This window comes from Halichoerus grypus, chromosome X (assembly GCF_964656455.1).
Source record: "Halichoerus grypus chromosome X, mHalGry1.hap1.1, whole genome shotgun sequence".
NCBI classification, from domain to species: domain Eukaryota; kingdom Metazoa; phylum Chordata; class Mammalia; order Carnivora; family Phocidae; genus Halichoerus; species Halichoerus grypus.
This window is the reverse complement of record NC_135727.1, coordinates 31350158-31365147: the sequence shown is the minus strand read 5'-3', so window position 1 is coordinate 31365147 and position 14990 is coordinate 31350158. Positions and strand designations below refer to the sequence as shown.

General features: G+C 41.0%; 1 protein-coding gene across 6 annotated transcripts in view; it reads left to right on the top strand.

Annotated features, from left to right (window-relative positions):
• The window catches only part of DOCK11 (dedicator of cytokinesis 11), a 185620-nt gene that overhangs the window by 151138 nt on the left and 19492 nt on the right, over positions 1-14990 (top strand). For 4 of the 6 annotated variants that reach the window (XM_078064090.1, XM_078064087.1, XM_078064089.1 and 1 more), the window contains 2 exons: positions 5668-5774; positions 13376-13498. In XM_078064090.1, coding sequence (XP_077920216.1) covers positions 5668-5774; positions 13376-13498 — 230 coding nt within the window. Of the gene's footprint in view, positions 1-5667; positions 5775-6932; positions 7160-7831; positions 8283-13375; positions 13499-14990 lie in introns of those variants that run through there. The other 2 variants (XM_078064092.1, XM_078064093.1) reach the window with 2 other exon arrangements.

Sequence of the window (14990 nt, the reverse complement as noted above, 5' to 3'; positions counted from 1 at the left end):
AGAACACAGCCATATTTTGTTTTGTTTTTGTTTTTTAACTCCAGAATTCCTACAGCTAACGATATGGCTTTCATTTCACGTCTAAGGCTCAGTGTTTGATTGCCTCGTATAATACCACCCATGTGGGGAGAACCTCTTTCCAAAAAGAGCCTTCCCAAGCATGGTGTCATGACTAAAATGTAGATTCATTTTACTTATATTTTAAATGAACACTTTCTGTTTGATACTGAAATATTTTTTTAACAATCCATGTGTTTGAAATTGGCATACTCTAGTTTTCTCCTTTTAGTACAAGGTGGTTTGAAAGTAGAAAATCTTACTTATCAAAAGAAGACCCCATTTGAGATTTTTTTTCCTACATCACTGGTCTGCCTGTGAAATATTGAAATTCCAAATAAACTAATATGAGAACTCTAAACACACTAAAACGGGGCGCCTGGGTGGCTCAGTTGGTTAAGCGACTGCCTTCGGCTCGGGTAATGATCCTGGAGTCCCTCGATCGAGTCCCGCATCGGGCTCCCTGCTCGGCAGGGAGCCTGCTTCACCCTCTGACCCTCCCCCCTCTCATGTGCTCTCTCTCTCTCTCTCATTCTCTCTGTCTTAAATAAATAAATAAAATCTAAAAAAAAAATAAATAAACACACTAAAACGTTTTTAGGTCTATTTTTCAGACAAATGAGGTTAATATTACCTCCTCTTTTTAATTAGAGAAATCCGCAATAGAGTTTTATGTCCACTGAAAATGGTTAGAAACATTAAAATATTTCCCTAGAATTTGTTTCCACAAGTCCAAAAACCCTACAATTAAGCAAAAATCAAGAATTATTCATCTCCATTATCAATCCTTAAGCTTTAAAAATATAAGACTGGACAAATAGCAACTAAAATATATATATATATATATATAAATATTGCTGTGGGTTTTTTGGACATTAGCTTGAGGCAGCTAGCCTGAACACCAAACAGTGTGACATGTTTCAGTAAGTGTAAATGGTGCTTAAAAAACTTTATTTTTATTTAAGTATAGTTGACACACAATGTTAAACTAGTGTCAGGTGTACAACATAGTGATTTAACTTCTCTGTACATTATGTTATGCTCACCACGAGTGTAGCTCCCATCTGTCACCAAACAACACTATTACAGTACCAGTGATTACAGTCCTATGCTGTGCCTTTTATTCCTGTGACTTATTCATTCCATAGCTGGAAGCCTGTTATCTCCCACTCCCCTTCACCCATTTTGCCCAACCCCCATTTAAATACTTACTTCATGATCCCTTCGAGGTTTTTCAGAGTTTACCCTTCATAGAAATCAGGGGGCCCCTCTCAGAGTAGGAAAAAATGTTTAGCATTTTAAACAAAACATAATGTCAAATTTAGGAGTTTACATATTTATTTATAGCTGCCATCTATTTTTAAACTTGGAAAATCCTACTTGCTTAAACTAGCAAAGCTGATTCCAAAATGATGGCAGTGGTAAAATCCTCAGGGTTCCCCCCACCCTTGGCTTTAGTCATTCCGAGGATCCAGAACACCTTTTGGTGATTAGCTGATTAAACTATGCTAGTTATACCAATGCGGACTACTAATTGAAAACACAAGTTAAAAACTTAATCCGTTAACCTGTTATCCAGTCTGAGAACTTCAGGATCTAGGTAAGAGCTGGATATTTGCCCGGTAAATAAAAGTATACAGTTGAGTGCAGAAAAGAAAAAAAAAAAAAAGTTTTATTAACACTTAAAGACAGACTTCACAAAAATAGTTGAGCAATTCCACAACCTTTCTACTGTTAAGTGTCCTTTGATCATGAGGACAAAGGGGAAGGAGAGTTGGAAGGTATTTTAAATCTTCGACAGCTCAATTGCAAAAATTTTGCTTTCTCAAACTCCTATGCCATTTCTCTTGAAGTCATTATAAAGCACTTCTTTTAATCAAGATGAAATGAAATACTACTGACCAGCTCACATACTGAAGACAGATGTTCTCCTGTTTAGAGTTTTTAAGGAAAAAAACTAGTTTGTCCCATTGGGTGGTTGCCTAATAAGCAAAGGCTTGCACCGGCCCCCCCCCCCCCTCCCCGCTTCCGGGGGGCTGACTCCAGAAGACCAGCAATGGCCTATTTCTAGATCCTTTTTTTTCATGTTGCAGGCACGGAACTGGAAAGGGAAAGGGGAAGGAGACGTGCAGTTCTCCCTGCCACTCCCACCCCCACTTCTTTCAGTCAGCCAAAGCTCTTGCTCTTCCTACTAGAGGGACCCTAGGCATTATCATTCTCTTCCTTTTACGTAAGTTACCTCTAAGTGGTGATGCTTACTGGGTGTTGGTTACTCTTACCCCCACAGATATAAAATAGAAACCAGGCCTAAATGTCCCTATTTCTCTTTTATCTGAGAAGCCCCAAATATTCTAGATCTCCTTTGGAGGCTAGACTTTATGTACCTCTCCCTCTTCTCTTCCTGAGGGCAGGCACAACTGTTCTCTGCGCCCCCCCCCCCACCGGGGAAGACAAGAGTCAAGTCTCTGCATTCTTCCACCCCCACTTGGCGTCCAAGGTTCAACAGAGCTTCCGTCCTAGAGGGCTCCCCCAACAACCCAGAAAAAGGAATTTCCTTTCCCATAGAGTCTGTTCTTTTCATTCCTTATAGGGTAATGTTGCTCCCTTTCTCAACTCTTTGTACCCAGGATCTGATAGCTTAAGTTCTGCAGGCTTTTTATTTCCCGATTCCTTGCCAATCACAGCCTTTCCCCTCTTTTGCCCTCCTCTCAGGACTTTCAACCTCTTATCCTTCTTCTGACCAGCAGTCTTACTTTATCAAGCGTTGGACTGCTGCCCCATCCTCCAAGCTCCTCCCCACTTTTTTTTTTTTCCCCTGGGATCACTTGTGCTCAGGGTAATGGTCTGTCCTTGGACCGTTTGCATCTTGCTTTCCCTGGGACAGCAGTCAGGAATCGAGAAGCTATAGCTATGAAGGGCAAGGTCAGGAATCCAGGTCATATACCAGAAAGATCGATAGCAGACTCTTGAATACCACCTTCTGTAATGCTACACAGGGCTATGTGAGGTTCCTGAAATGCATGCCTCCCTTTGTTGGGGTATATACACTGGCCACTTCTAGATTCAGCAACTTGCTTCATCTGAAAATCTTTCCAGCATTTTAAAGACCCTCACAACCAAAAGGGTCCTCATATCATTGGATAGTTTGGTGGGTGCTAATAAATTAAGCAAACAAGGGGTTATAGTCTCCTCTAGGTAAAGTTACGTCATCAGGCGTAGGAATCAAGATAACACACTTAGCAAGAATAGTGGAATCCGAGGCTAGCAATCCATAACAGTAGGCTTTCTGCCAGATGAAGCAGACATCAAACTTCGAAGTGGGTGTTGACCTGTCAGTTTCTGAGAAAAAAAAAAACATAATTTGCCCTCCTTCTACTTAAAATATATACCAGAAGACTCTCTCCCACGATGCTGTACCCTCATCTGATCTCAGGCATAGGAGTGTGCCTCTTTTTGCCCTCCCCTAAATTACAGCATTCTAGAAGAATCCTAGATTTGGGAATCACTTAATAAATCTCAGAGCAGACAGGAATTTCTTCCCTAGTCATGGACCTAGCGGCTAGAGGCCTTCAGGGACTGATGGTTTTTCTCTGTCGAGGACTACACTCTATCGCTTCGCTCAAGTTTTGGGGGCCCTCTTCCCTCCTGCCTGGCTCTTGACTTCACAGAGGTGATCAAGTGGGACATTTTCTCCTCGATTTCAAAACATTCTCCTAATGCACTACCCAGAGAGTGGCCGATCTGAGACCTGTTTGTTACTGGTCCACAGCAAGCTAAGGAGTATTATCCTAAATGTAAATCAGCTATGTCACTGGGCATATTTAATTCAGTGGACATTTGTTCCCCCGTAGACTTCCTTGAAGAAGGAAAAGATGTATTGATTTACGTTCTGGTGCTGGTTCCTTATCTTGTTGTGGTCCAGCGCTTTGAATAGATTGCTCCTAGAAGTCTATCACGGACCATTTGAGGCATGCTTGTCTTCAGAAACGGAGTGTGTCACGCCCTATCTTCAGTGGCTTTTATTACCTAATTTCTTTGAACAAAAATGGCCCTAAAGTCCATTGGGTCAAAGTAAATCTCATTTTCATTTCTGCTTCTCCTTCCTTCACAGAAATCCACTGACTGCCCCCAGTGTGTTTCTCCATTCTTGAAGGACTTCAGAATGACCCCATCTTCCCTCACCCGAGTTCTGTCTCTCTCTCTGATTCTCTCACAGAAGCATGGTGCTTACTTGATAACTCACGCTCCATCAAGCCTCTTACCAGATGGCGTATGTCCAGTTAGCTTTCATTTAGACAAGAGGAGTTGGCAAAATCCAAGCCCCAATACCTGACCTTTTTTTTTTTTGGTAACAGAATTCTGAGAAATCTCCTAAATATGAAGTCTGACTCTCTTAAGTCTTCCTTCTTTTTCCCCCCAACCTCTAACCTCGGGAAGCTTTCCAGCGCTTTAGCTGTGAGTAGATCATGCTTTCTAAGCACCACTGTTCTAGAGGGTGTAGAACAATAGATTGCAACAGTTTTTTTTCGCTTGTGACCAGCCACTTTTCACTGACTAGCAGATTCTTTTATAAGGAGCCTGGATTTCCCGTAACTCTTAAATTACAGCCCACTTACAGAAGGGTAAATGAAGGCAGCCATGACAAGAGCTGTTTGGACATGTTCCCCTGTCCAGAGTGTGTAGGGCAGCCGCGTGGCCTGCCTTCTCTACCTAGACTCTCGCTTGACAGGAACCATTTGGTCCACGATCCTACAGCAGCTGTTCTCAGCTTGGGCTCACTTGCTGCTTCCCAGGGGCCCAGCTGTAGCCTCACTTACTCTGCCAGCTGGCAACAATTGTCCAATCTTGGAAAAGCCCATTTATTTATTGGTAGCTTTGGTCGTTAATAACTCATTCAACACTCCTTATATGCTAGGTTCTGTTCTAAACACTTTGCATTTCCTTTGATTCTCACGAAGTAGCTGTTCTCTCTGTTTTACAGCCGATGAAACTTTTTACGGTTCTAGAGGGATGAGCATGTCTCGAATCACGCAATTAGTGATAGACCTGAAGCCCTCGAACTCCGAAAGCTCCGATTCTCCCAGTGCCTGCCCCTTTTCTCCAAGGATGCTTCAGCCCTGCCATATGTTTTCTCTTTCTGCCTCTCTTACAAGTCCTAGGCTAGGCTTCCTCCAACGACCCACTTCCTTTTCCAGTTCTACAGTGAAATTAGGAACTAGAAATGGTTACAAAAGTTTATTCTCTGGTTACCTGAAAAGTACATGCCCTCCTTGATTAGAGGACAAACGAGAAACATACAGGATCAAAGTGTTAGATGACACTAGGGAAGCATTGCCTATACTAGCCATTGGAGATGATGCAGAGTCCAAGAAGGAAACTTACTTGTTGGTAACTTGAGCTCGCATTTTGGGGGAAAAGACTGGTAAAATGTGTAGTAGTTGGGAATCATTTGTAAAATTCTTTACAGACTGAAAATTGCACGTAGGATTTTTGATCGGCACAAAAATATCTGCGTTTGTTTTTAAGGGTAACCAGTCCCTGTAAAGCTGTTATTTACAAAATGCTTTTTTTAAAAAAATAAATTCCTTTCACTGCTTTCTATTCATACAGAATTATTCCCTAATGGATGTTCAGCCTTCAAGAAAATTACTCCCAATATAGATGAAGAAGGAGCAATGAAAGAAGATGCTGGAATGATGGATGTCCATTATAGTGAAGTAAGATTCCAGGGCCTGCAATGCCAGTTATATAAATTTAACTTCTTAAAATTTATATTAAAAAATTATTACAGCTAACTTAATTCGGAAGGGAACTAAGGACCAATGAACTGTAAGCATGAAAACTGCCCAGGGCAGAGATGTCCCTATTTGGAATGTGGAACCCTGCCTCTGGAACTGTTCCTATTGCCTGGCTTTAGAGAGGCGATATTTATCATCTTCAAATAACCATCCCAGTAACCAGATCAGGGTCAACATGCTTTGGAAAAATTTCCATAAAAAATATAGCTCACAGTGTAACAGCTAAGCAGAGTATGCATAAGAGTCTTTTTAAAAATGGAACATTTCTGCTGTAAACTTCATAAGGATACCGAACAGCTTCGGTTGTCAGTCGACAAATATTTATTGACTTAGGAGCAAGGCTCTGGAGCTGGTGATGTAGGCGCTATAAAATAATTAGCGAGGGCCAAACCCTGACCTCCAGTGTCTACCTACACGGAATGGGAAAAAAACAGAACAAAACAAGACCATGCCATTTGAATAATATACACAGTGGACTGTTCCATGTAAAGTCAAAGGTGAGAGAGATGCCTTTGAGCTGAGGTAGAGCAGCGAGCTGTGATTAGAGAGGGGTGGGGTGAAGAAAGAGGACACCACGAAGGCGGTCTAACAGAGAAGGAGACCAGCAGGGACGAAAGCTACGAGGTGGGAAAGCGTAAGGCATTGGGGCAGTAGAATGGATCCTTTTGGCTAAACCCAGTTGGGTTCACAGAGAGAAGTAGTTGAGGTCAGATTTTTTAGAAACTTTGAATGTTTGGGCTTTATCCAGCAGAATGTTGAACTGCTCTCAAAGTTTTGGGGGCAGAACAATGGCAGGATGAAAGCAAGGAAGAGGAGAGGGTAATTTGGCGGTAACGTGGGAGCTAGAGAGAGGGCTGCCCAGGAGTCCAGGAATGAGGCAGTCAGGGCCAAAACCCACCTGCTGACAGAGTCACGAAACACTACGAAGAAAGGAGGAAGGCCTGCTGGCTGTGGGAAGGGAAGAGTCAAAGGTAGCTCTGAGCTTTTGGGTTTGGATATTCCAGAAAAACTACAGGTGGATGATTTTCCAGGGAAGATGATGAATTCCGTTTTTGACGTGTGTTGAATTTGAAATAGGAATGTATCAAGATGGAAATAACTGTCAGGCCATTAGAAGTTTGGAACCAAATCTGAGGAGAGAGATCAGGGTTGGAGAGCCACATCTGGAAGTCATCTGTGTGAGAACCAAAGCAGAGTGAGGATGGGAGATAACATAGCCAGTGGAAACCAGAGAACCAAAGACCGAACCACGGAGAAGTTTGCAAAGAATGGGAAGATGAAAAATGAACAAAAACAGAAATTTAAGGGTTTGTAGCTCCATAGAAATACATTTTTTAGAGTTGTATTAAGAAACGTAAGCAATCAGGTTGAAGTGACAGAGATATACTTTATGAATTGTTTTTTTTTTTTTTAAGATTATATTTATTTATTTGTCAGAGAGAGAGAGACAGAGCACAAGCAGGGAGAGCGGCAGGCAGAGGGAGAAGCAGGCTCCCTGCTGAGCAAGGAACCCGATGTGGGGCTTGATCCCAGGACCCTGGGATCATGACCTGAGCCGAAGGCAGCCGCTTACCCGACTGAGCCACCCAGGTGTCCCGAATTGTTTTGTTTTGTTTTTTTAATACAAGACAATCTTAAGTTAGCTCTCGTTCATTTAGCTAAAATGACATGCCTAGAAGCTTTAACTATTTCTATATGGGTCTCTTGCCTCATCAGTAACATAAAGACAATACCATCCTGGTCACTTCAAAATAAATGTGAAAGCTCTCTGTGGCTCATTAAATACTACACAAATGTCAGACTTGATGGTTGACCTACCTGACAGTGACGTTACCTTTTACCCAGAACCTAGAAGAGTAGATATTTACAGCATGTAGAAACTTGAATTTTAATTCCAGCTCAATTCTTGACTGTGAAGCCTTGGGTAAGTTAATTCACTTTTGTTTGGTCTTAATTAGACTTAAATGATTTTCCAGAGACTTCCAGTTGTTATGGGCTGCCAGTGGAAGGACTCAGCGGAAGATAAATGGTTGAGCACAACTGAAGTTACATTCTTGTCTTCCAAATAACAGCTTCATCTTATTCACAGAAGTAGCCTTGAGCCTGACCCTAATACTTTCAAGGAGAGTGGCAACATTTCTTATTAGTCAAGAACTATAATCTGTTTTCTATGTAAACACATTTGTTGGAACTCTTGTGTGTTCTACAGTAATAGTTTATACATTTTATTTGATGTATACCCATAGAATCATGTTCAAAAATAGCCTTTATATGTTTCAGCTTATGGAAGAAGGCTTCGTCCTCATGCCCGAGCCAAAGGAAAAATAACTGACACTGATTTATGAGCTTTATTGAAATGAAAAGTACAAATGGTTGTCTCTTTAGTGCCTGTATTTAAATATATGAATTAAACCAATAATAATGAAATTAATTTGTTTCTAAAACTGCTTTCCTGACCTTTGATTTGCAATAGTTTTTATTTATTTTTAAAAAGATTTTATCTATTTATTTGTCAGGGAGAGAGAGAGAGTGAAAGAGCATGCACAAGCAGGGGGAGCAGCAGAGGGAGAGGGAGAAGCAGGCTCCCTGTGGAGCAGGGAGCCCAATGCGGGACTCGATCCCAGGACCCTGGGATCATGACCTGAGCTGCAGGCAGATGCTTAACCAACTGAGCTACCCAGGTGTCCCATGATTTGCAGTAGTTTTTAAAGATGTAATTAACACGTTCCTAAGTGAACAGTTTGATGAATTTTGACAGTTGTATACATCCGTGTAACTTCCCAGCAGAAACAAGAAATAGAATATATCCATTCTCACAGAAGGTTCTCTTATGCCCATCTCTAGTCAGTCTCCCCTCCCCACCACCTAATTTCTATCACCGTAGATTACTTTTGCCTGTTTTGGTGTCATAAAAATGGAATCCTTCACTCCATTCAATACATACCCTTCTGTGTCTGGCTTCTTTTGCTTAACCTAATGTTTTTGAGATACATCCATGTTGTTGAGTATATCAAAAGTTTGTTCTTTTTCGTTACTAAATAGTATTCCATTGTATTGATAACTGATTTTTTTTTTTAACCCATTCTCCTGTTGATGAATTTTGGAATGTTTCCAGTTCGGGGCTGTTATGAATAAGGCTGCTCTAAACATTCTTATCTATGACCTTTTGTGGACATATGCTTTCATTATTCTTGGGTATTGGGTAAATACCTAGGAGTAAAATTGCTGGATCCCAGGGAAGTTGTGTATTTAATCTTACAAGAAATTGCCAAAGAGTTTTTCAAAGTGGTTGGACCATTTTATACCTCCACCAGGATTGGACGAGAGTTTCAGTTGCTCCACATCCCCACCAACACCTGATGTGGCTAATCTTTTTTTTTTTTTTTTTTTTTTGCCATTCTATTAGGCATGAATTGGTATCTCATTGTGTTTTTAATTTATATTTTCCTTTTTTTTTTTTTCAATAGTCTCCACACTGGGCGTGGAGCCCAACGCAGGGCTTGAACTCACGACCCTGAGATTAAGACTGGAGCTGAGGTCAAGAGTTGGACGCTTAACCTCCTGAGCCACCCAGGCGCCCCATTATTTATATTTTCCTAATAACTAATGATGTTGAGCACTTTTTCATGTGCTGCTTTGTCTTTCATCTATCTTCTTTTGTGAAATGTGTGTTCAAGTCTTTTGCCCATTTTTAGAAATGGCATTGTTCATTTTTTTATTGATTTGTAGGCATTTTTTTTAATATATTCGGGATATAAGTTCTAAGATTTATCTTTGATTTGTTTATTCATTTCTTTTTTTTTTTTTTTTAAAGATTTTATTTATTTATTTGAGAGAGAGAATGAGACAGAGAGAGAGCATGAGATGGGGGAGGGTCAGAGGGAGAAGCAGACTCCCTGCCGAGCAGGGAGCCCGATGCGGGACTCGATCCCGGGACTCCAGGATCATGACCTGAGCCGAAGGCAGTCGCTTAACCAACTGAGCCACCCAGGCGCCCCTGTTTATTCATTTCTTAATTGGGTCTTTTATTGAACCAAAAGTTTTGGTTTTGACGAAGCCCAATTTACCATCTTTAGTGGTTTGTTCTTTTTGTGTCTGGTCTGAGAAATCTTTGCTTACCTCAAGATTGCAAAGGTATTGTCTTACTTTTTTTTTTAAAGATTTTATTTTTAGGTAATCTCTGCACCCAACGTGGGGTTCAAACTCACAGCCCCGAGATCAAGAGTCGCACGCTCCTCTGACTGAGCTAGCCAGGCGTCCCTTACCTTTTCTTCTATAAACTTTGTTTATAAGTTTTATATTTAGGTCTGTAATCTGAAATTCATTTTTGAGCATGGAATTAGATAGAGGTCAAGGTTGAAAGCAGATACTTAGATGGTTCTCACCATATGGGGGAAAATGAAACTTTCCTTTTGCCTGATTGAATTACTTGGCACCTTGGTCAAATTTTAGTTCTTTATATGTGTGCAGCCTATTTCTGGACTCTGTTCTGTAGCACTGACCTATTTGTCCATCTTGATATGAATATTACACCATCTTGATTACTCTAAGTTTATAAGTCTTGAAATCAGGTAGTGTTAGCCCTCCAGCTTTTCTTTTTTTCCAAGTCATTTTGGCTATTCTACATCCTTTGAATTTCCATATAAAATTCAGAATCCTCTTTTCTGATTTCCTCAAAATAGCCTGCTGGAAGTTTTTTGGGGATTTTGTTAAGTTTACGTGGAGAGTGGCAAGCTTAACAATGTTGAATCTTTCAGTGAACCTTTGTTTTGGTCATCTTTCATTTCTCCCAGCGGTATTTTGTGATTTTTCAGGGCTTTGCTGGATTTATTGTCTTTTGCTAGATTTATTGTTAGATAACTGATGTTTTGCTGCCACTGTAAATAGTATTGCTTGATTTCTTTTTCAATTTATTGTTGCTGATATATATCAATACAATTGATTTTTGTATGTTGATCTTACGATCTGCCACCTCGCTAAATATGCATATTCGTTTTAGTGGTTTGTGTATTCCTTAGGCTTTTCTATGTACACAGTCATGTCATCTGCACAGATGGTTTTACATTCGCCAATCTATATGCCTTTTCTCTCTTTTTGTTGCCTTGTTTCACTGGCTGGCGCCTTCAGCATCATGTTGAATTCAAGTGGCGAGAGCAGACATTTTGACTCGTTCTCAAACTTGTGAGTGTTCAGCCTATAGGTTTCTTGTAGATGCCCTTTATCAGATTGAGGAAGATCCCTTCTCCTTCTTGTTTGCTGAGAGTTCTTTTTTAATATCATGAAGGGATGTTGCGTTTTTTCAAGTGCTTTTTCTGTATCTCTTGGAGGTACCAGTTTTCTCTTGTATCCTGCTTTGTTCTATATATTACAGTGAATTTTTCTTCCCTATTATAAACCAGCTTTACATTTCTGGGACTCACTAGTTTGTAAAAGATTTTTAATTCCCCCAAAGTCCTTCCTTCCCACTGTTGCTAGAAATTTTAATTTGGCATTAATGACTAAAGAAACCAATATAAATAAGATACTGTTACTACTCTTGAAGAGTCACAGCCTATTTGGAAAGTCAGATACATAGATAATGGGCAAGTTGAGGGATGTACATCCACCCAATGAATTCTCAGAGCAGGATAAAAGGTATCTAGTGTCTTGCTGGTCTGTATTGATTAGGAGAAGGATCCCAGAAGAGGTGATACCTAAGCCGTCTTAAAGGGGTTAACCAAGTGAAGCGGTGTAAAGGGCAGAGGGCATAGCATGAACAAAGGCACAGAGTGAGGGCAGGGAAACTACTAGTAGCTCATTGTTGTTGGAGCATAAAGTACAAGGCTGGGCATGGTGAATGATGAGATTATAGAAGCATCAGCCAGACTATTGCAAGCCTCGTGTGCCAAATGAAAGAACTTGTCCTTTGCTCTGTGAACGAAGGGACAGCCATGATGAGATTTTAAGAAGGGGAGAGGGACGTGGTCTGGTTTGCCTTGGAATCCGAAGCCTACGGCAGATAGATTTATAAGTGTCGAGGCTGGAGGTAGGAAGACCAATTAGAAAAAAATGACACGGTCTTAAACTTTAGCAGTGAGAGTAGAAGTGGAGGAAGAGTCAGATTTGAGAAATATTTAGGAAGTCAAACTGGCAGAAGTTGGCAACGAGCTGATGAGAGGATGAGTGGAGAGAGAGCACATTGGTTCTCCAGGGCTGCCGTAACCGAGGGCACACACGTATCGTCTCACAGCTCAAGCATCTAGAAGTCTGAAATCAAGGTGTCAGCAGACCATGTTCCCCTCTGACACTGTGGGAACAATCTTTCCTCGCCTTTTCCTGGCTGGCCTCTGGCGTTCCTTGACTTGGAGCTGTTACTCCAGACTCTGCCTCTGTAGTCACGTGGGGTCGTCCCTGAGTCCCCATCTTCTTGTGAGGATCCCAGCCATATTGGATTAAGGGCCCACTGTACTCCAGTATGATTGTGCTGCAATTAATTATATCCACAGTGACCCTATTTCCAAATAAGGTGACATTCTGGCCTTCTGGTAACTGGGGGTTAGGACTTTAACATCTCTTTTTGAGGGACACCCTTGAACCCATCCCAGGAGCTGAGTCAAAACTACTCTTCAGTTTTCTAGCTCAGGGCTCATAGGGTGTTGACCCGGCTGACTAGGAAAAACCCAAGTGAAAGAACCAGTTTAGGAAGAAGTTGAGTTCAAAATTGCTTAAGGGGATACAGGAAGAGCCGTTTTAGCATTCAGTTCTGTAAATCTCAAGAGCATGTCTTCGAGATAGAAACAAGCTGTTAAGACTAAGACTAAGGCTAGCCGCAGTAATGGGCTTCATCTTCTTATTGTTGAGAACATGAGATGGTGGGTCATAAAATAATTTGTCGCAGCTGTTATCATTCTGGCACAGTCAGAGATCTCTATCTTGAGCTATTAACCTCTCAATCTCCCCAGTTTTAGGGCCAACAGTCAGGAAGGAAGCATTCTTTACCAAAAGCTTCATTTTCATAAACATCCATATCGCTAACACAAGAGCTTGTAAGTTGTCAAATCTTCTTAAGACTCTGTTATATTCTGTGTAAATATAACTTCAGTATAAAAAAAAAAAACAACAGTGAACATTCATAAGCTTAGTGGGGTTTATCCCATCAGGCCTTCATTCATTCTCCCATTTGGAACAAACAATGCCTCTGTAGTCACGTGGGGTCCTCCCCGAGTCCCCATCTTCTTGTGAGTATCTTAAAGATACTCCTTAATGGGTGACATTTGTAAGTACAGTTAACATCTTCATTGTGTGAGTGAACAAAATAAATAGGTACACTTCACTATGGTCAGGGATTACTCTCATATTTTTAAGAAGGGTTTCCATTTCAAATATTTCAAGTATTTGATTTAGAAAATAGAGTTACATAAGCCCTACTCCTTCGGTGCACGTTCTGTTTGTTCTCTGTGAACTTGAAATGGTTCAGGATTTATTTGCCCAGAACTGTCAAACCATCTCTAATCCCTGATTGCATTTTGCTCTTAATGCAGGAAGTGTTGCTGGAGTTGCTAGAACAATGTGTGGATGGCTTATGGAAAGCAGAACGTTATGAAGTGATTTCTGAGATTTCCAAGTTGATCATTCCAATTTATGAGAAACGTCGTGAATTTGAGGTAGGTAATTTAAACATTTGCATCGTTGGCCTCAACTACATTTTATTTTGGTCTTGGAAAAAAAAAACAGTCATGTAGTTATGTCACTATCCCTCTACTATGTGTCCTCTCAAAATTAGAAGGTTCATTGTATTATGGCATTTGTATTTTATTATAGAATATAGATACTTAACTGTGTCGTTTTGACACATTCGTCCAATTTGAAAGTTCCTATCCTTCAAAATCCTGTGAAATCCTAAAATGAGAATTCTACCTTACATTCATATAAATTTTCCAAATGAAATTAAGGGTAAAACATCCAAAATACAAGTTTAAATTTTGATTATGTAAGTGGTTCTTAGAACATTTTAATCTAGCACTTCCCCCCCTTTCCCCTCAGGGCATAAAAAATTCAGTGTTGTCTTCACCAAACCTTCACGCAAAAAAGCTACTGAATTTCCATGTTGCTCTGAGAAGAGGCATAGGCCTAGCCTATTCTCTGCAATTCCATGAGGAGACCAAAGTTGCTGGCAGCTGAGAATGGGGGAGGTAATTAAGACACTAGTAATAGTCCTGCCATGAGGAGTTTTTCCAGTTTAGTCTGCCAGCCAAAGCTGTTGGTAAAGGGTAATTAATAAAGGCTAGTAGTGGGGCGCCTGGGTGGCTCAGTCGGTTGAGTGTCTGACTTCAGCTTGGGACGTGATCTCAGGGTCCTGGGATCAAGTCCCATGTCGGCTCTCTGCTCAGCGGGGAGTCTGCTTCTCCCTCTCCCTCTGCCCCTCCCCCTGTTGGTGCTCTCTCCGTGTCTCTCTCAAATGGATAAATAAAATCTTAAAAAAAAAAGACTAGTATATAATGAACACCTGTTGCCAACCGCACTGAATAGGAATGTTTTATATTCAAGTCTCTGAGTCTGTATCATAATTTCTACCCCTGCTGTGCTGGGAAGGGGTGATTTAGGATTCAAGCCCCCCCCCCCCACTTTTCTTTAAAGCAAAGCCATTTATTCTTACGTATAGCAAGCACGCTCTCATTGTTGAAGAAGTTTCCCAGAGGGGAAACACATACATTTAATATCATCTGCATAGTGTTCTAATCTCTGCTTCAGACTGGCTCTGGTCCAACTCACTTTTTCTTCCCAGGATCTAGGCCTTTCTCTCTTTGCCATACTTTTGGTGTATATGGGACATGCCTGAAAAACCATAATGGAGTTCAAGTGATTCTATGAATAAGCAAGAGATGAATAATTAAACCTAGGTCATAGAGGTGGCAAAGAGTAGCCCATGAGACAAGAAAAGAAATGGCAGGGGCGCCTGGCTGGCTCAGTCCATGAAGCGTCTGCCTTCAGCTCGGGTCATGATCTCAGGGTCCTGGGATCGAGCCACATGTCAGGCTCTTTGCTTGGTGGGGAGCCTGCTTCTCCCTCTCCCTCTCTCAAATAAGAAATAAAATCTTTTAAAAAAAGAAAAGAAATGGCGTTGCTCCTTTTCTCGAAGCATTACATCCTAAGAAC